This window comes from Symphalangus syndactylus, chromosome 5 (assembly GCF_028878055.3).
Source record: "Symphalangus syndactylus isolate Jambi chromosome 5, NHGRI_mSymSyn1-v2.1_pri, whole genome shotgun sequence".
In the NCBI taxonomy this organism is placed as follows: domain Eukaryota; kingdom Metazoa; phylum Chordata; class Mammalia; order Primates; family Hylobatidae; genus Symphalangus; species Symphalangus syndactylus.
The window spans coordinates 115,181,206-115,195,728 of record NC_072427.2 but is presented as its reverse complement, the minus strand read 5'-3'; the positions used below and the strand labels follow the sequence as shown (position 1 = coordinate 115,195,728).

Genomic DNA, 14,523 nt, shown 5'->3' with positions numbered 1-14,523 from the left:
AGGAAACTGAGTCATAGAGCGTTTTTTTTTTTTTTTTTTTTTTTTTTTTAATGCTGTGGAATATAGCACATCCTCTGTATCCAGAGAATGTCCCATCACTGTTTTTCCATGGGGTGATTTTCATTCTGTGCTTTCATGTACTTTCTGTCATGGTAACCACAAAAACCAGATGCGGGTCTTCATCTGGAGATGTCATCTTCAAGGCTAGGCTGTTCTCACAGAAATGCCCGGTGCTCCTGTCAGCCTCCCAGAGAAGAACACGTTTCCTCAAGTTTTTCCACGGGTTCTCCAAAGCTGTCCTCAACTACTGGGGCTTTCCAACTCTCCTGTGACAGATACCGCAGAAGGGTGGCATTCTGTAGCGGAGTTGGCCATTCGCTTTCGTGTACTCTGAAGGAAACAGACCCCCCGGTGTATTCTATTCCTGAGACTAGCTCTACTCAATACTGGTACCAACTCCAAGAGGGTAGGACGCTTAGAACAAAGCAGACAGCCTGGGGCTTGACCAGATCAGCCCCCACAGATGTTTAAGGAAGACCTACTGTGCCCTGAGCTGTCTGTTCTCCCCAGGGAGCTTCCAGAGACGTTCAAGACACAGACTGGCCCTTGTGAATCAAGCTGTTTTGTCTGTTGCACTTTCTTCAAAGCTGTTAGTTGAGTGCCACCTTGTGGATGGAAAAAAACACAACATTATAAATTAAGATAGCTAATCATTTTCTTCTGCAAAGCGGTGGCTTTCCCTAATGTGCCTGTGTATGTTGTTAGGTTTTGTGCCAGTAGGTTGCTTTGCGGTCATTAATTCAGTTGTGTGTTCTTTTTTACTGAGTTGAAACCTCTTTTGAGGTGACAGTGATACAGGTAGACAATAAATTACCCCCCGGGAAACATGTATTTAGTTAAGGGGCTCTCGAGAGTTTTTAACATGACCTAGTAAAAACTACATTTTGCATTCAGCTGGGCACGGTGGCTCATGCCTACAATCCCAGTACTTTGGGAGACTGAGGCGGGCATCACCTGAGGTCAGGAGTTTGAGACCAGCCTGGCCACCATGGTGAATGAAGCTCCATCTCTACTAAAAATACAAAAATTAGCTCAGTGTGGTGGCATGCACTGTAATCCTATCTGCTTGGGAGGCTGAGTGAGGAGCATTGTTTGAACCCAGGGGATGGAGGCTGCAGTTAGCCAAGATCGCACCACTGCACTCCAGCCTGGGCAACAAAGCAAGACTCCATCTCAAAAAAAAAAAAAAAAAAAGCAAATTACATCTTGCAACCCAGGAATACATGCATCTGCACAAATATATGAATGTCTAGCACAAAAGATTTGCAAATCAATATTTGCTAATACTCTGCTATTTTTTTCTGTTCTATTTAATTAAAAAATATTGGTCAACATCTACCAAATAGAATTTGTAACCTAATAGGTTGCTGCCTGTAGCTGGAAAACCCCCTCTTTTTACAAAAAGGAAAGTGAGGCCCAGAGGGAGGTAAGACTTGCTCAAGGTCTTCTGATCTCCCATATTGTGGGGGTCCAGCTGATCTTCCTTTCAGTGGGGTCAGTCTGTGCATTGTCTGTGGAGGTCTCTATGCTCTTGATGCACCCCAGAAAACCATCCCAGCTGTCTCTCCTCCTAGATGCGTCTGATGGAGGAAGAGTTACGGGACTACCAGAGAGCTCAGGATGAAGCACTCACAAAAAGGCAGCTTCTGGAGCAGACGCTGAAGGACCTGGAGTATGAGCTGGAAGCCAAGAGTCACCTCAAAGATGACCGTGGCAGACTGGTCAAGCAGATGGAGGTCTGTGGGCCGCACAGTGTGAGCTGGGGGACCTGCGGAGAGCGAGTCTGGGCCACGAGAGAAGCAGCCTCTTGGCTCTCAGCTCCGCCTTTGGGAAGTCTTGGGTTTTTAATTCTCTCCCACAGCCAGGTGTAGTGAGGTTATTTCTTGATTGAAGGAAGGGGCTAGTCATTTATAGACTCAGGACATCAGAGCTAGAAGGAATGATGGACATAATTTAGTCTAACATTCTCATTGTCTTGAGAGGAAATGGAACAGATTCCCAGGGACATTAGGTGATTTTGCCTAAGGGCACAGATAGTTCCTTTTCTGTTTGTTCTTTGGGGCAGTGCTTCCAGCTAACTAGAAGGAACCAGACTGCTGCATGTCCAGAGAGGAGCCTCCTAGGAATCGTCATCCTTCATTTGCCACACCACATACTCCATTCTTGCTTTCTGTTTCTGGCCCATTTTCCCTTATAGGTTATTGGGCTTTGCCAGAGCTCGCAGCACACTGTGGCTCAGTTCACTGTGGTATACATAGTATGTACATAGTCCAAGACAGCATATCAGAAAGTGCTGAATGCAGTCACCAGATGGGGGTGATCTAGTCACAAGCTGAAAACACAACATATTAGAGAGATGTAAATGAAGTAACAGAATCTAAGTGTGAACAGTTCACTGAGGTTGACAAGAAGAACCTTAGAATCAATCCATCTGAACTTTTAAAGAAGAATAATTCTTAGGAGCAAAACTAAGCCCCAGAAACACACACACGCACACACACACACACACACACGCCCCAGTAGAATTTAGAGAGCGGGAGAGACACTGAAAAAGTGGAATTGAGAGAGACACTAAAAAATAGCCTCAGTCTTTTCAGAGAAGTTAAAATTGTCAAGGTTTTGATAAAAGACAGTGCTCAAGGCCATGGAGAGATGGCTTAAATTCAAAATCAATGGAATTCCTGATTCAACTTTGCAAATAAACAGAAATAACTTTTAAAACCTCCAGGGGACTTAGTAGCCGTTTATATCTAGGGAGTGTTTTTTCAGTCGTTGAAGATTTTATTAGATGGACCTCTGTTAGAGACTAGAATAACCTGATTTTTTATTGCTCTTTTGTAGGACTGCTGTACATTTTGCTAATGTCTTGGGTCTGATCTCTTTAGGGGAGGTAATTTTAAGGCAAGCTAAGGTCAGCACACTTAACTAGAAACTGATTATTCTAGGGCCTTAAACAACCTGGCTCAAAACAAGCTAAAGCCTCTTCAGGCAGTGGAGGAAGAACCTTTGGAGTAATGGCCCTGGCCTGGATCGTTAACACTCCTGCTGGGTTCTGTGCAGTATGGCTTTTAGGCAAGAAGAGAGTCCTATAAAGAGGTGCTTTTAGCTGGAGATTGGGTTGTTAGGTCATTTCCACTGCTATATCCTGACTAAAGAGACCGTTTCCTTTGGCCGACTTAGGTCTAGAAGGAGTGGCATAGCTAAGCTTCATTCGCCCCTTTGCAATATTTAGCTATTTTCTCATTAATTACAAAATGAACGGCTCTGAAGACCCTGCTACCATGAGATGCGCTTGAGGGGTGTTTCGTCCCCTAAGAGGCAGCTAGCAGGACCATCTTGCTGTGACTACGTCTTGCCTGCTCCTTCACTAGCACTTAAATTAATTTTCAAGACTCAAGAGCTCTCCTAACAATGGACATTCTGTAAACTCAGGTGGCTGTTGTATGTAAATGCAACTCTTGTGGATCCTGAGTGATGTCTGACTATAGTGAGCCTGGTCTTGGAGGCATCAGGAACCACTGAATAAACAGGAGGCTTCGGTGCAGGGCCCAGCTCCAATCCAAGTTGGCCTTTGAGATGCTTGGCTCCTGGGAGAGGGCTTTCTAGCTTCCCTAGAGGTTTTGATCACTACCTGGGGGCCATTCACAGACAGTCATTCACAAGAATCCTGGGTTTTTTATTGTCATAAATAGAATAATATTTAGGGATAGAGGTGTCCATTGCTTGTTGCTTGTCAATCCACTTTGGCAATTGCAGAGACAATATGTATATACAAATGCTGCAGGTTCACATTTAAAACTTGGAATGCTAATTGCTTTTTAGCATTTGTGGCTCTGAGTTTACTTAGACCTATGACAGATTGGCTGGTGACAGGAGAAGCACATGCTCAAGGCCGACAACTCCCAGTTCTAAGTGGGGTGGTTCGTGTTAGAAGCCTCTTTTCTTCATATACAAAGCTGCTTTGAAATGTTTTTCTCTGGACACTCAATTGAGTTAGATTAGGAGCCAACAAAGAAGCCACAAATTATTATTCTGAAGTGATGATGAATTTAACAGGATTGGTTAGCACTGTCTTTTGGTTAATCCAGTGCAGGTTTGGGAGTGCATAGTGCAAATGCATGCTGTTCCTTAGAAGGCTGCTATAGATTTACTCCTGCAAGGCTTTTGCAGACAGAAGATTGTCCTGAGCATGAAGTGTTTTTTCCACATTGTCTTTTAACAGGCACTGGCTTGGGTAGATCTGTTTAAAGTTACTGATTCACAGGGAGAAACAAAGACTTGACAGAAACATGCTCAAATATCCTTAGTGTTTGCATTAGGGTTTGGGATAATGGTTTTTCTTCTTTTATGTGTTTTCTACATAAACATTTTACATTACACATTTTACAAGTCATGAAACACATCGTTTAAGAAATATCTGCTTTGGGCAATGTAAGAAATAGATATATTGTTTTTACAAACTCTAATGGTAGTCAGCTCTCATTTGCCCTTAGGGTTGTTTCTCTGTGGGGCAGTCTTTGCTGTTAATCCCGGTCAGTGCAAGTTAAGTCGACTGTTTGTGATTTCCTTCTTAGGACAAGGTGTCTCAACTGGAGATGGAACTGGAAGAAGAGAGAAACAACTCGGATTTGCTGTCTGAGAGGATCAGTAGGAGCAGGGAACAGGTACTGTTCTATAGGTGAATGATGTGTGGATTGTCCTGTGTGAAAAAGGAACATGAGGGGTTAAACCTGGGGATTCAGTTAAGGCCAGGAGAGAACAATGCATGCCATCTAGAAATTGATGGAAGATTGAATAGTCATCACCATAGTAAGCTTCTAGGAGAGACTTTGACCAAATTACTTGTATTTTAGATTTTAAATTTTAATCCTTGGTCAGATTATTTCCTAATCTATACTTGGCATCATTTCAAGGTTTTTAGGTTTTGTTTTCATCTTTTTCATTAAGAAAGTGCCAGTGCTAGTCAAGAAAGAGTGAAGGGCTTTCTAAATGTTGATATACAGTTCGTCCAGCACCATTTCAAGGCTCTAGGCGTACAACTGGGTAAGTTGTCATTAAAAGCACATTCTATCATTAGAAGTTTCTACATGTATCCACAGGTATCTTGTAAATGAAGGGCTGAGACTAGTGAATACAAATTAATTATCTTTGAAACTGCCACTGAGTGTTCTGAATCCTCTTCCCAAAATGCTTCCATATTTTATCTGTCAAGTGGTTTGGGCATGCATTGGGGACACAGAAACTAGTTAACAGTACCTCTGTTTCCTCGTGATCTCACTGCTCTCCCCAGATCTCACCTGCCACTCCCAGTCTATCTCAAAGCCCCTCTGAACCTTCACTTAATTAAAAAATGGAAACAAAGGTCAAAAGCCTTTGGATAATACTGCATGTATTATCTGCACGTCGCTTGAGAAATTAGTTCCGTCATCTATAACATGAGAATAACTCTCCCCGATTGCCTCACAGTGTTGTCATAAGGATCAAATGTAAGTGAAACGCCTTCCAAAACTGTAAAAAGCATTCACTTGGAAAGTACTGTTATTGAACATGAATGCTTCATAGGTGTGTGTACTGCTAATTAACTTGTCAAGGAAAAGGCTGCATCATAGAGCCTACTTTCTGTTGCCCCTAACGTGGTGCTGGCTACCAAATTCCACACACTTGCTTGTTGAACTAATGAGCCTTAGAGCCTCAGCCCTAAAAAGCACTTTTCCTACTATGGCCAATAGATTGTTGTTCATAACCACTTGGGAAACTTCCACTTTCTGCTTTATGTTTTTGTCTTCTCTTTCCAATCTTCCCTATTCCAAAGGGCACTTTCTTCTGGTCTCTTCTTCTTATTCATATGGACTGCCCTTTCCTCAGTTCAGGGTGACCAAGAATTGGAAGTCCCAGAGCTTGGGGATAGCACTTCATGAGCAGGCAGCCCTGCTCAAAGTAGAACGTGAATCACTGGCTGCTTTTCCATATTCTGTTAGGTCCCTGTTGACAGATTTCTTTGCAAACAAGTGGGATACTTGTGATCCTTTGCTCCTGAGAGTGAAGGAAATGGCAACCCCAGGTGCGTTCCCTCCACCCTCCTCATGGAGAGTGGGTTCTGTCTGCGTGTTCCCAGGCTGTGATAATGGCATTCCTCTGGAGCTGCGATAGCCGTTCAGGCCAGAGCTGCACAGGTTTAGAGAGGGACCTTCCTGAAAACCAAAAGTCCAGATGGAGAGCTCAACCTCGACATCTCCCCTACCGCCCCCCCCCCCCCCCGGAGTTCTTACTGGAGACTGTGTTTTCTAAGTTCTCTTGCTGGAATAAAAGCTGTTTTGTGATGAGCCCCTGCCAGCCTGGCTAAGTAGCGACGTTCCCCCCAGACATATCAGGATCCACCAAACATTCACAATGACAAAGGATGTGACCATGGATTTGTTTTGCCGGCGCTTCTTGTGGCTTATGCTAAGAATAGTGGGAAAGCCTGTCATCCTATCAGTAATGAGGCCGTTAAAACAGACCTTTGGTTCCATGTTTAAATCAGAAACAAAACACAGACACTGAACCAGAACGTGTCTGCCTCCCTTAGCTCAGCTGACAGCCCAACACTGACAGAACTGATCATGCAGAGATCTGGTCCCAGAATTGCTCTGGACACTTCTTTTTCCTTTCAACTGAGCACTTGGATCATGGGGAATAGAACTGCTGTCCATGATGTGGTCAAGGCTAGAAATATTTCCACTAAGCCAAGAACTTGATGTCAGTTTAGGGGGGAAGTTAAGGGAACCAAGAACTTGAACTAAGTCCAGGGAGGAAGTTAAGGGAACTCACTTGGTCTGCTGGGGAGGGCAGTGGGCTAGGAGTCCCAGTCCTGGCTCCTGCACTAGCCTCATTTACCTCTGGGAGAGTCCCAGCCTCTCTGAGCTCAGTCTCTAAAATCTATCAAAAGAAAGTCATTGATCCAGGCGATCTCTGAAGGCTCTTCTGAATTCTAACATTGCAATGCTGCAAGAAGGTTTCGTACATCCAGAAGTGTCTGACTCACCCTTTACTTTCTTCCCAATTCTCTCCCTGTATCTGAGTCACATGCCTAAAAAGATGAGTTCTACCAATGTCTATAGCCTCTTTCCCTACCAGCTCTCTTTCCCTCCTCTGTTTTCTTTCTTCTCACTGCATCATCTGAGATAGGGAGGGTATAGCCTGGTGTTTGTTGTAAGTGGAGAAATTGAGCACATTCACATGGACGTAGGAATTGGTAAGCCAGTGAAACAGAAATGCTGAGATAAAGTGATGTCTCCTGATTGTGTTCTGAGAGCTTCTCTTCTGGCCTTTGCTGCCTCCTGACTTGTGAGGGAGGGCAGAGAAATGGGTGGGCCAAATACCCGCCTCCCTGGAAAGCATCTCATTCTCATTCAAAGTTGAGGTTGAGCCAAGGCTTATTTCATGCCTCTTGAAATGAAGGCTCCCTGGGGAGGGCCTTGGGTATAGACAGATGGGCCCTGATTCTGAGCTTTTCTGGTCCACTTAGATTAACTTGTAGGGCCATGTGCCTGTGCTTTCCTGCTGGAATCAAAGCAAGAAAAGGGAAACTTCAAAACTTAAGGCCGCTTTTCCTTTCCCTCATCAAATGCTGACCTTATGACATCTCCTTAACAAGGACATCTCCTAAAAAACAGGAAAGGGTGCATGTTATCTTGAACCCAAGTAATAACATCGGCCCTGCCTTCCTAGAAAACTGCTACTAGGCACTGAAAAGAGAATGCATGGGACGTTTTAGTTTGGCGATCTTGTTCTCTTTAAATTAAAAGGTTCAAACTTAACAGCTCTCTCCTTAAACTCTGAATTCTCACAAGCTCCTTTGTGGAATCTTTGCTTCCCCCAAACATCTCCCACTAGTCTTAGTGATGGGACTTTAGTGAATAAGCCAGAAAAAAGGTTTTCCAGCAATATTAGTGAATGGCCAACCCCTCTCATAGACTTAGATCTGGCAAGGACCTCAGAGTCCAACTCTCCCCACTTCTCTGTAATGGATGAGTGATTTGAGGCCCGGAGTCACCTGGTGATTTAGCCACAGTCATGCAGGCAATTGACTGCAGAGCTGGGCTTAGGTCTCAATTTCCAAGGCAGTGCTCTATCTACCCGTACTTGCAAAATATGATGAATACCTGCTGTGTGTAAGGCATTGCGGTAAAGCTCCAAGAGGACCAGAGATGGTCCCTGACCTTGAGTTGCTACAGTTTGTTTGAGGAGATGGGTCAGACCTAAAAAATTGATAACTAACAATAAAAAACAGTGGATACTAAATGCCAACTAAAAGATTCAAGCAGCTAATGTGGGAAAGACCATCGTTGCAAGAGTAAGTGTGGAAGAATTACTAGAAAGAGGGTGGGGACCTGGGGTCAGCTCTAAAGAAAGGGTAAGATGTGAGTAAACCAAGGGGATTGGGAATGGGATTCTAGATAGAAGGAATGGTGTGAACAAAGACTGGGAGGTAGGGATCTATACAGCATTTTGCGGAGCGATGAGTGGATGAGTGTGGCTCAATCAGATTTCCAGTTTCCGTAGGAAATGAAAGGGGATAAGTTTGAAGAGGCAGACTAAGGGTTTTGAATGGCTCTATTGTGAAGGCAGTGGGCAGCCATGGAAGGCTATTGAGCAGAAGAGTGAAGCATACACTGTGTTCTAGAAGACTCATGCGCCAGGGGTGGGGGCAAGGACTGGAGAAGGGGCGACTGAGGAGGCCTCAACTGTGCTCTTACCAGGGCAGAGGACAAGAAAGGCTGTGTAAGATGGTGTATTTGATCCTTTCCATGCCTCCGTTCTTTCTTTCTCTTATGCATACATTTGGCACTCACTAAATGCTGGCCATGTTGTTTATAAGTTCCCAGCCTGTATTCGTTCGTTCTCACACTGCTATAAGGACATACCTGAGACTCGGTAATTTATAGAGGAAAGAGGTTTAATGGACTCACAGTTCAGCATGGCTGGGGAGGCCTCACAATCATGGCAGAAGGCAAAGTAGGAGCAAAGGCACGTCTTACATGGCGGCAGGCAAAAGAGTGTGTGCAGGGGAACTGCCCTTTATAAAACCATTAGATCTCATGAGACTTATTCACTATTATGAGAACAGCACAGGAAAAACCTACCCCCGTGATTCATTTACCTCCCACTGGGTCCCTCCCACAACACGTGGGGATTATGGGAGCTATAATTCAAGATGAGATTTGGGTGAGGACACAGCCAAACCATATCACAGCCTTTCTAAGGGCTTCCTTTACATGCTCAGGACAGTATTATTCAGAGTGATGATTTCAGGAAATCCTAATTGAGAGAGGAAAGTTTTTCAAACCTCTTGGATGTTTGGACTTTGTTTTCAAGTCTGACTGCTATGAAGGAGAAGGGATGGATTTGGAGTTGATAAAATGATATCTTCTTTATGAAACAGAAGTAAGGAGTATCTGTTTTCTCACCCAAGTATAGTCCCATCATATACAGAAAGGTTTCTGATTGGCTTATAAGTTGAAAGAAGTTGAAGTTACTGGCGTTTGGTCTGTTTAAATCCAGAGTAATCCTTTTTCCTTTCCACCCTCCAAAAACCATGTTTTCATTTATGACAATTGCCATCCTTACCAATGATTCCCTAAGTGCTAGGCCCTGTGCTGGGTGCCTCATCCACTTTCTTGTTGTTTTCAGGGCTTTCAAGGTGAAGTGAGTACATAGGGTCACACAGTTTGTAGGAGGTGGAGTCACAGTTTGACTCCAAAGCCTCCTGCCTGTTCCCATCATCCCTGCATGAGACTATGTCACGGTCTTAAAGACCACTCCTTCAAATGCATTTGGGTCTCCATTCCCAAGTTAAAAGTCTTGTTTCTTAAAATGGGTGAGGATTTAAGTTCAGCTGATGCTTTCCTGATTTTTTATGAGTGCAGGATTCAAATAGCCAAAGAGAGGTCCGGCTTCATATGCTTTAAATTAAAGGCCAGTAGGTTGTTGTGCTGGCTCGATGAGCACTGCTGCAAACGCTTCACAGCAGAACTGGGCCTACATGGGAAGGCGTTCTCTTGGCCATGGAGACCGTGATGACCCAGCACAGTGGAAAGATGACTCATCAAGCCCAGGCAGCTGGCAGGCAGGAAAAATACCAACTTGAGCTTTGGGTGGCTTCATGGTCTCTCCAGGGACTGAGCAAGGCTGCCTTGTTGCCTCGGCAACTGCAGGATGAAATGCCAGTGATAGAGTTGTGGGCTCCTACAGTCACTTTCGGGAACTGCTCCTCACTGGCTCACACCTGCTCCTCAGTCAGCATCGGGGGTGCTACCCGTGCTAAATGGGACCGTCTTCTTTGCAGTTGTGAGTGAAAGATCAGAGGGGGGTTTTCTTCTTCTTTTTTTTTAATTGAAATGCTCCTAATCTCAGAACTGCCTCTTATTGTATCAGCTGCTCAAAAACCCAGTGTGTATAGTAGATTAATAATAATTTTCCTTTTTTGTGATTATTATTTTTAATGCCAGCTGGGAGTGTGGGCTTGCCAACCTCTTTACAGCCCAATGATAAACACAGGTGATGGGGTTCAGTGTTGTTATTGGCCATCACAAATAGCTCTGGCTTTCCATTAACCCGAAAGGCAGCTACTTAGAATTCTGAGAGCTGGCTCAGGTCATGGGTATCTCTGACATAAAACCCACTGGAATCTGATACCGTGATTTCCGATCAAAATGCTCCGGGCTTAGCATTCTTTCAATCCAGCTGCGATATACTTTTGCCTTCAGCTCCTGTTCTGTTTTTAATTTGACTGGAAAGTTTTTTTTCATGCTATTTAATGTAGTTGAAGGGTAAACAACATATAAAGCACTAAGCTTATATAAAGAAATACTTTCCCAGCCTCGAGTTTACTCTTCTCTGGTCCAGGAGGCTGGCTCAGCCAAGCCATAGGTTTTTCCCTCCTCCCCGCCACCCCCTGCCCTAGGGCAGGTGTCAGTGTGAGCTCAGGGTAAGAATTTGATTTACAAGATTCCCAAGTCAAGGAGCCTAGTCCTGGGATCACTGCATTGAGGACAGCTAACAGCAGGGACGCACAGGATACTTCTGGGTTTATGTTGAAACCCATCCTTCTTGGGGCGCTGCCCATAATACCACATAGTATTTCTTGTATAAGGCTCCACATGGTGGATTTACTTTAGAATTTCATGTCAGGCTGTCCTTTGAAGAATAGAAGGAAGCCTGTCATGTTTGCCAAAAGCCTGGGTTTGCAAAGACTCAAGGAAATGGACTGCCTGCTCAGGTCACAGTAACTGTTGAGTTTTATGGCTACACATTTATTCCTTCCTGTTCTTCACTCTGATTTATTTTACATTTCCATTTTAATAGCCATCTTTTAAGGGGCTGTGGTGGGGCATAAATAATTCCTTTTTTTTTTCCCCCTTTGGAGAGTCACCATTATCCTGGGGCTCTCCAGGGGCCCTCCAGGGAGGTCTTGAACCTGTGGGGACCCTTGGGGATGCTGCCATGCTAAGTGCTGCTCTGCACAGGGAAGTCTGTTTCCTGGTGGGATCCAGATTTTTCAGACATTGGCACTGAGGGGCAAGACTGTGGCCAGTGGCTGCTGCTTTACGTGGCAGGATTTTTCCGGAACCCCCCCCAGGCTGGGCCCAGGGCTGCGTGACCACTTGGCCATCCTGGATTCCCTCTATGCACTCTCTGCACTCTGCCTCACTCCACCATAGACACATTCTCCTTCTGGGCTCCAAAGACCCTGCCGAAACTCCCCTCCTTGTGGGTCTTCTTCCTTTATTGAGAGTCCTAGGTCCTACAAGTTTGCGAAGACACAATGGGGAGGGCAAAAAAGAGTGTATGAGTTTTCGTCCGAAAACCTAGGTTGGAATCCCAAAGCTGCTTCCACCTAACTCGGACTCAGCGGCTGTTTCTGGACCTCCCACCTGGAAACTCAGGGTGATAACATCTGCCTCGGAGAGTTCCCGCCCAGTGTCCGGCTTGAGGGGCTCTTGATTCTTGGTGTTTCCCCTCTGGGTCTCCTGGCCGGGAGCACAGCTGCAGAGCGATGCTTGCCTCTGTTCTGCTGGCCGTTTATTGTCTTCTGGTATTTTTCAGCCACACACTCCACAGCAACTAGATTTCTTTCTCTCTCTACAAGCCTCCAGTTTTTCTTTATCCCTTCACTTTTGGGAAAATAATCTACCTTCCCTCCTTTTCTTGCCTCTACCTTCCCTTTGAGCTACAGGCTCCTGCCTCCCACCAAGCCCTGGGGAATCCTCTTCCTCTCCCTGCCCACATTCTGACCCCAAGACAGGCCTGGATCCTGTCCCTCCCCTTGCTGGGTGGCTGTTTCCTGTGACACTGCCTTCTTGATGTCTACCGGTTGTGACTTTTCTCTCCTCTGTGGCTTCTCACTGCCACCTAACAATAGGTGTGGGCATTCCTTGCACACCCTCGTGCCCCCTCCAGCCCTGGGTCATAGCTGCTGTCTTAGTCGCTACTGGATTCCAGAGGAGAAGTGTGGTGTCTATTCGCACCTCTTCACCTCCAGTGCCTCCCCTGAGCTTTGCAGTCAGGCTCGCCTCTCTGCAGACCCTTCCAGAAGCAAACTTGTTCTTGTCCAGCCTGTGTGCTTTACCTGCAGTCCTTGCCCTTCTTGGCTTTTGGGATAGATCCTGGACTCTCCCTGCCTCCCCTGACATGGGTTGGAGGGATCCCCAGGGAACAGCTGCAGCTCCTCCTTATTCTTTATATGTCGCTCCTTGGTGGGCTCACCTGTTCTGTGGCTTCCACCGGCATCACCCAATTGGCCCCACATGCATCACCAGGAGGACTCTAGGCACAGGTGGGGATGTTAACACTGCCTACCTCATTGGTGGTGGCCAGGAGTAAATGAGATAATACTATTCAAATCCACAGGACTTGCTTTCATAAGCACAATAAATCTGTGAGTGACTGTCACAGTATGATTTTGGGCCCTGTGTGACTACTCTCTGTCTTCCTCTCCAACTAATCCATCGATTGCTTAACCTGCCCCCTCACCTCCCTCACATGGCTAATTCCTTCCAACACTGCCCTTCTCTTTCTTACCTCCTACACTGTGTTACTGGTGGTCTGCCCCCCGTCCGGTTTTGAAAGCTGCATTCCCTACCCTGCCCATTGTATTAGCCTGTTCTCATGCTGCTAATAAAGACATACCCGAGACTGGGTAATTTATAGATGTTTAGTTGACTCATAGTTCAGCATAGCTGGGGAGGCCTCATGATCATGGCTAGAGGTGAATGAGAAGCAAAGTCGTGTCTTACATGGCGGCAGGCAAAAGAGACCCTGTGCAGGGGAGCCTCCCTTCATCAAGCCATCAGATCTCGTGAGACTTATTCACTATCACAAGAACAGCATGGGAAAGACCTGCCCCCGTGATTCAATTACCTCCCACTGGGTCCCTCCCATGACACTGGGGATTGTGGGAACTACAATTTAAGATGAGATTTGGGTGGGGACTCAGGCAAACCATATTACCCTTTTTTTCTACCCTGCCTATCCCTGATCTCATTTAGGTTTCAGCTTAGTGTCTGTGTCCTGGAAGCTTTTGCTGGCCCTCTGAATCTGGGCAGTCACCCAGTGCACCCACCCCGGCACACTGTCCTTTCCTGTCATAGTGACACTGACCTCTTATACAGGGCTCGTTCATTTGTCCCCCACTAGGCTATATGGAGAGCGGGCACTGCCTGGGTCTCTTTGTCACAATGTCCTGCATAAGACACACCAGGTCGTTTGAACAGTGAACAAACCCATCCTATCATTCTGAGACTACCCTTGCCCAGCACACAAGCATGTGCACTCGTAGGCACACGCTTGCTCTCATTATGACAATGTGGGTTTTCCCCAGGGGAAACTCCTATTGGTTGAGAGACGGGGTGGCTGCTTTGCCTAAGGATGGAGGCAGGCGCTTCTGGCTTCCTGAGAAGGGTGCCACACAGTGCCCTGAAGGGTAGAGGAGGCACCAGGTTGTGCTTTTATTGTATCATTGGCCAGCTCGGGGGCCCTTACAGGGTGTCTCATTCAATCAAGTTCCTTGCTTAGGAGCCTGTATCCCAGAAGTTAGATCAACAAGGTCACAGGTGAGGGACAGGCAGAGCCAGCAGGACAAGGTAGGCCACTGCTGTTTTTCTCTGTAATTGTTTCCCGTTGCAGTGGAAATTTAACCATGTCCTCAGTGAAGTGCTGGGCCCTGCCCTGGGCACATGAACAGAACGGCTGCGCCTGGGAGGCACGTCTGTCCTCAGTCCCGTGGCCCAGCTGTTCTGCTGACCTCCACGTGTGAGGTGTCAGTGGCTGGTTCAGAAACCACCTTGGGAGCAGGGCCGTGAGCCTGCATTCATTCCCCTTGTGCTTTGTGCTGGGGTAACAGTGACAGCAATTGTTCTGGTGCCCTCTGTGCAGTGTGTGATTCGTGATGGCCCTGGGGCCCAGCAGAGTGGGAGCGGGCCC

At 46.1% G+C, this 14,523-nt stretch overlaps 1 protein-coding gene across 3 annotated transcripts in view; it reads left to right on the top strand.

Moving 5' to 3' along the window:
• Nucleotides 1–14,523, top strand: part of CGNL1 (cingulin like 1) — a 175,277-nt gene that overhangs the window by 151,543 nt on the left and 9,211 nt on the right. For all 3 annotated transcript variants that reach the window (XM_055279290.2, XM_063639394.1, XM_055279289.2), the window contains exons 13-14: nucleotides 1,635–1,796; nucleotides 4,635–4,724. In XM_055279290.2, the coding sequence (XP_055135265.2) occupies nucleotides 1,635–1,796; nucleotides 4,635–4,724 (252 nt within the window). The remainder of the gene's footprint in view (nucleotides 1–1,634; nucleotides 1,797–4,634; nucleotides 4,725–14,523) is intronic.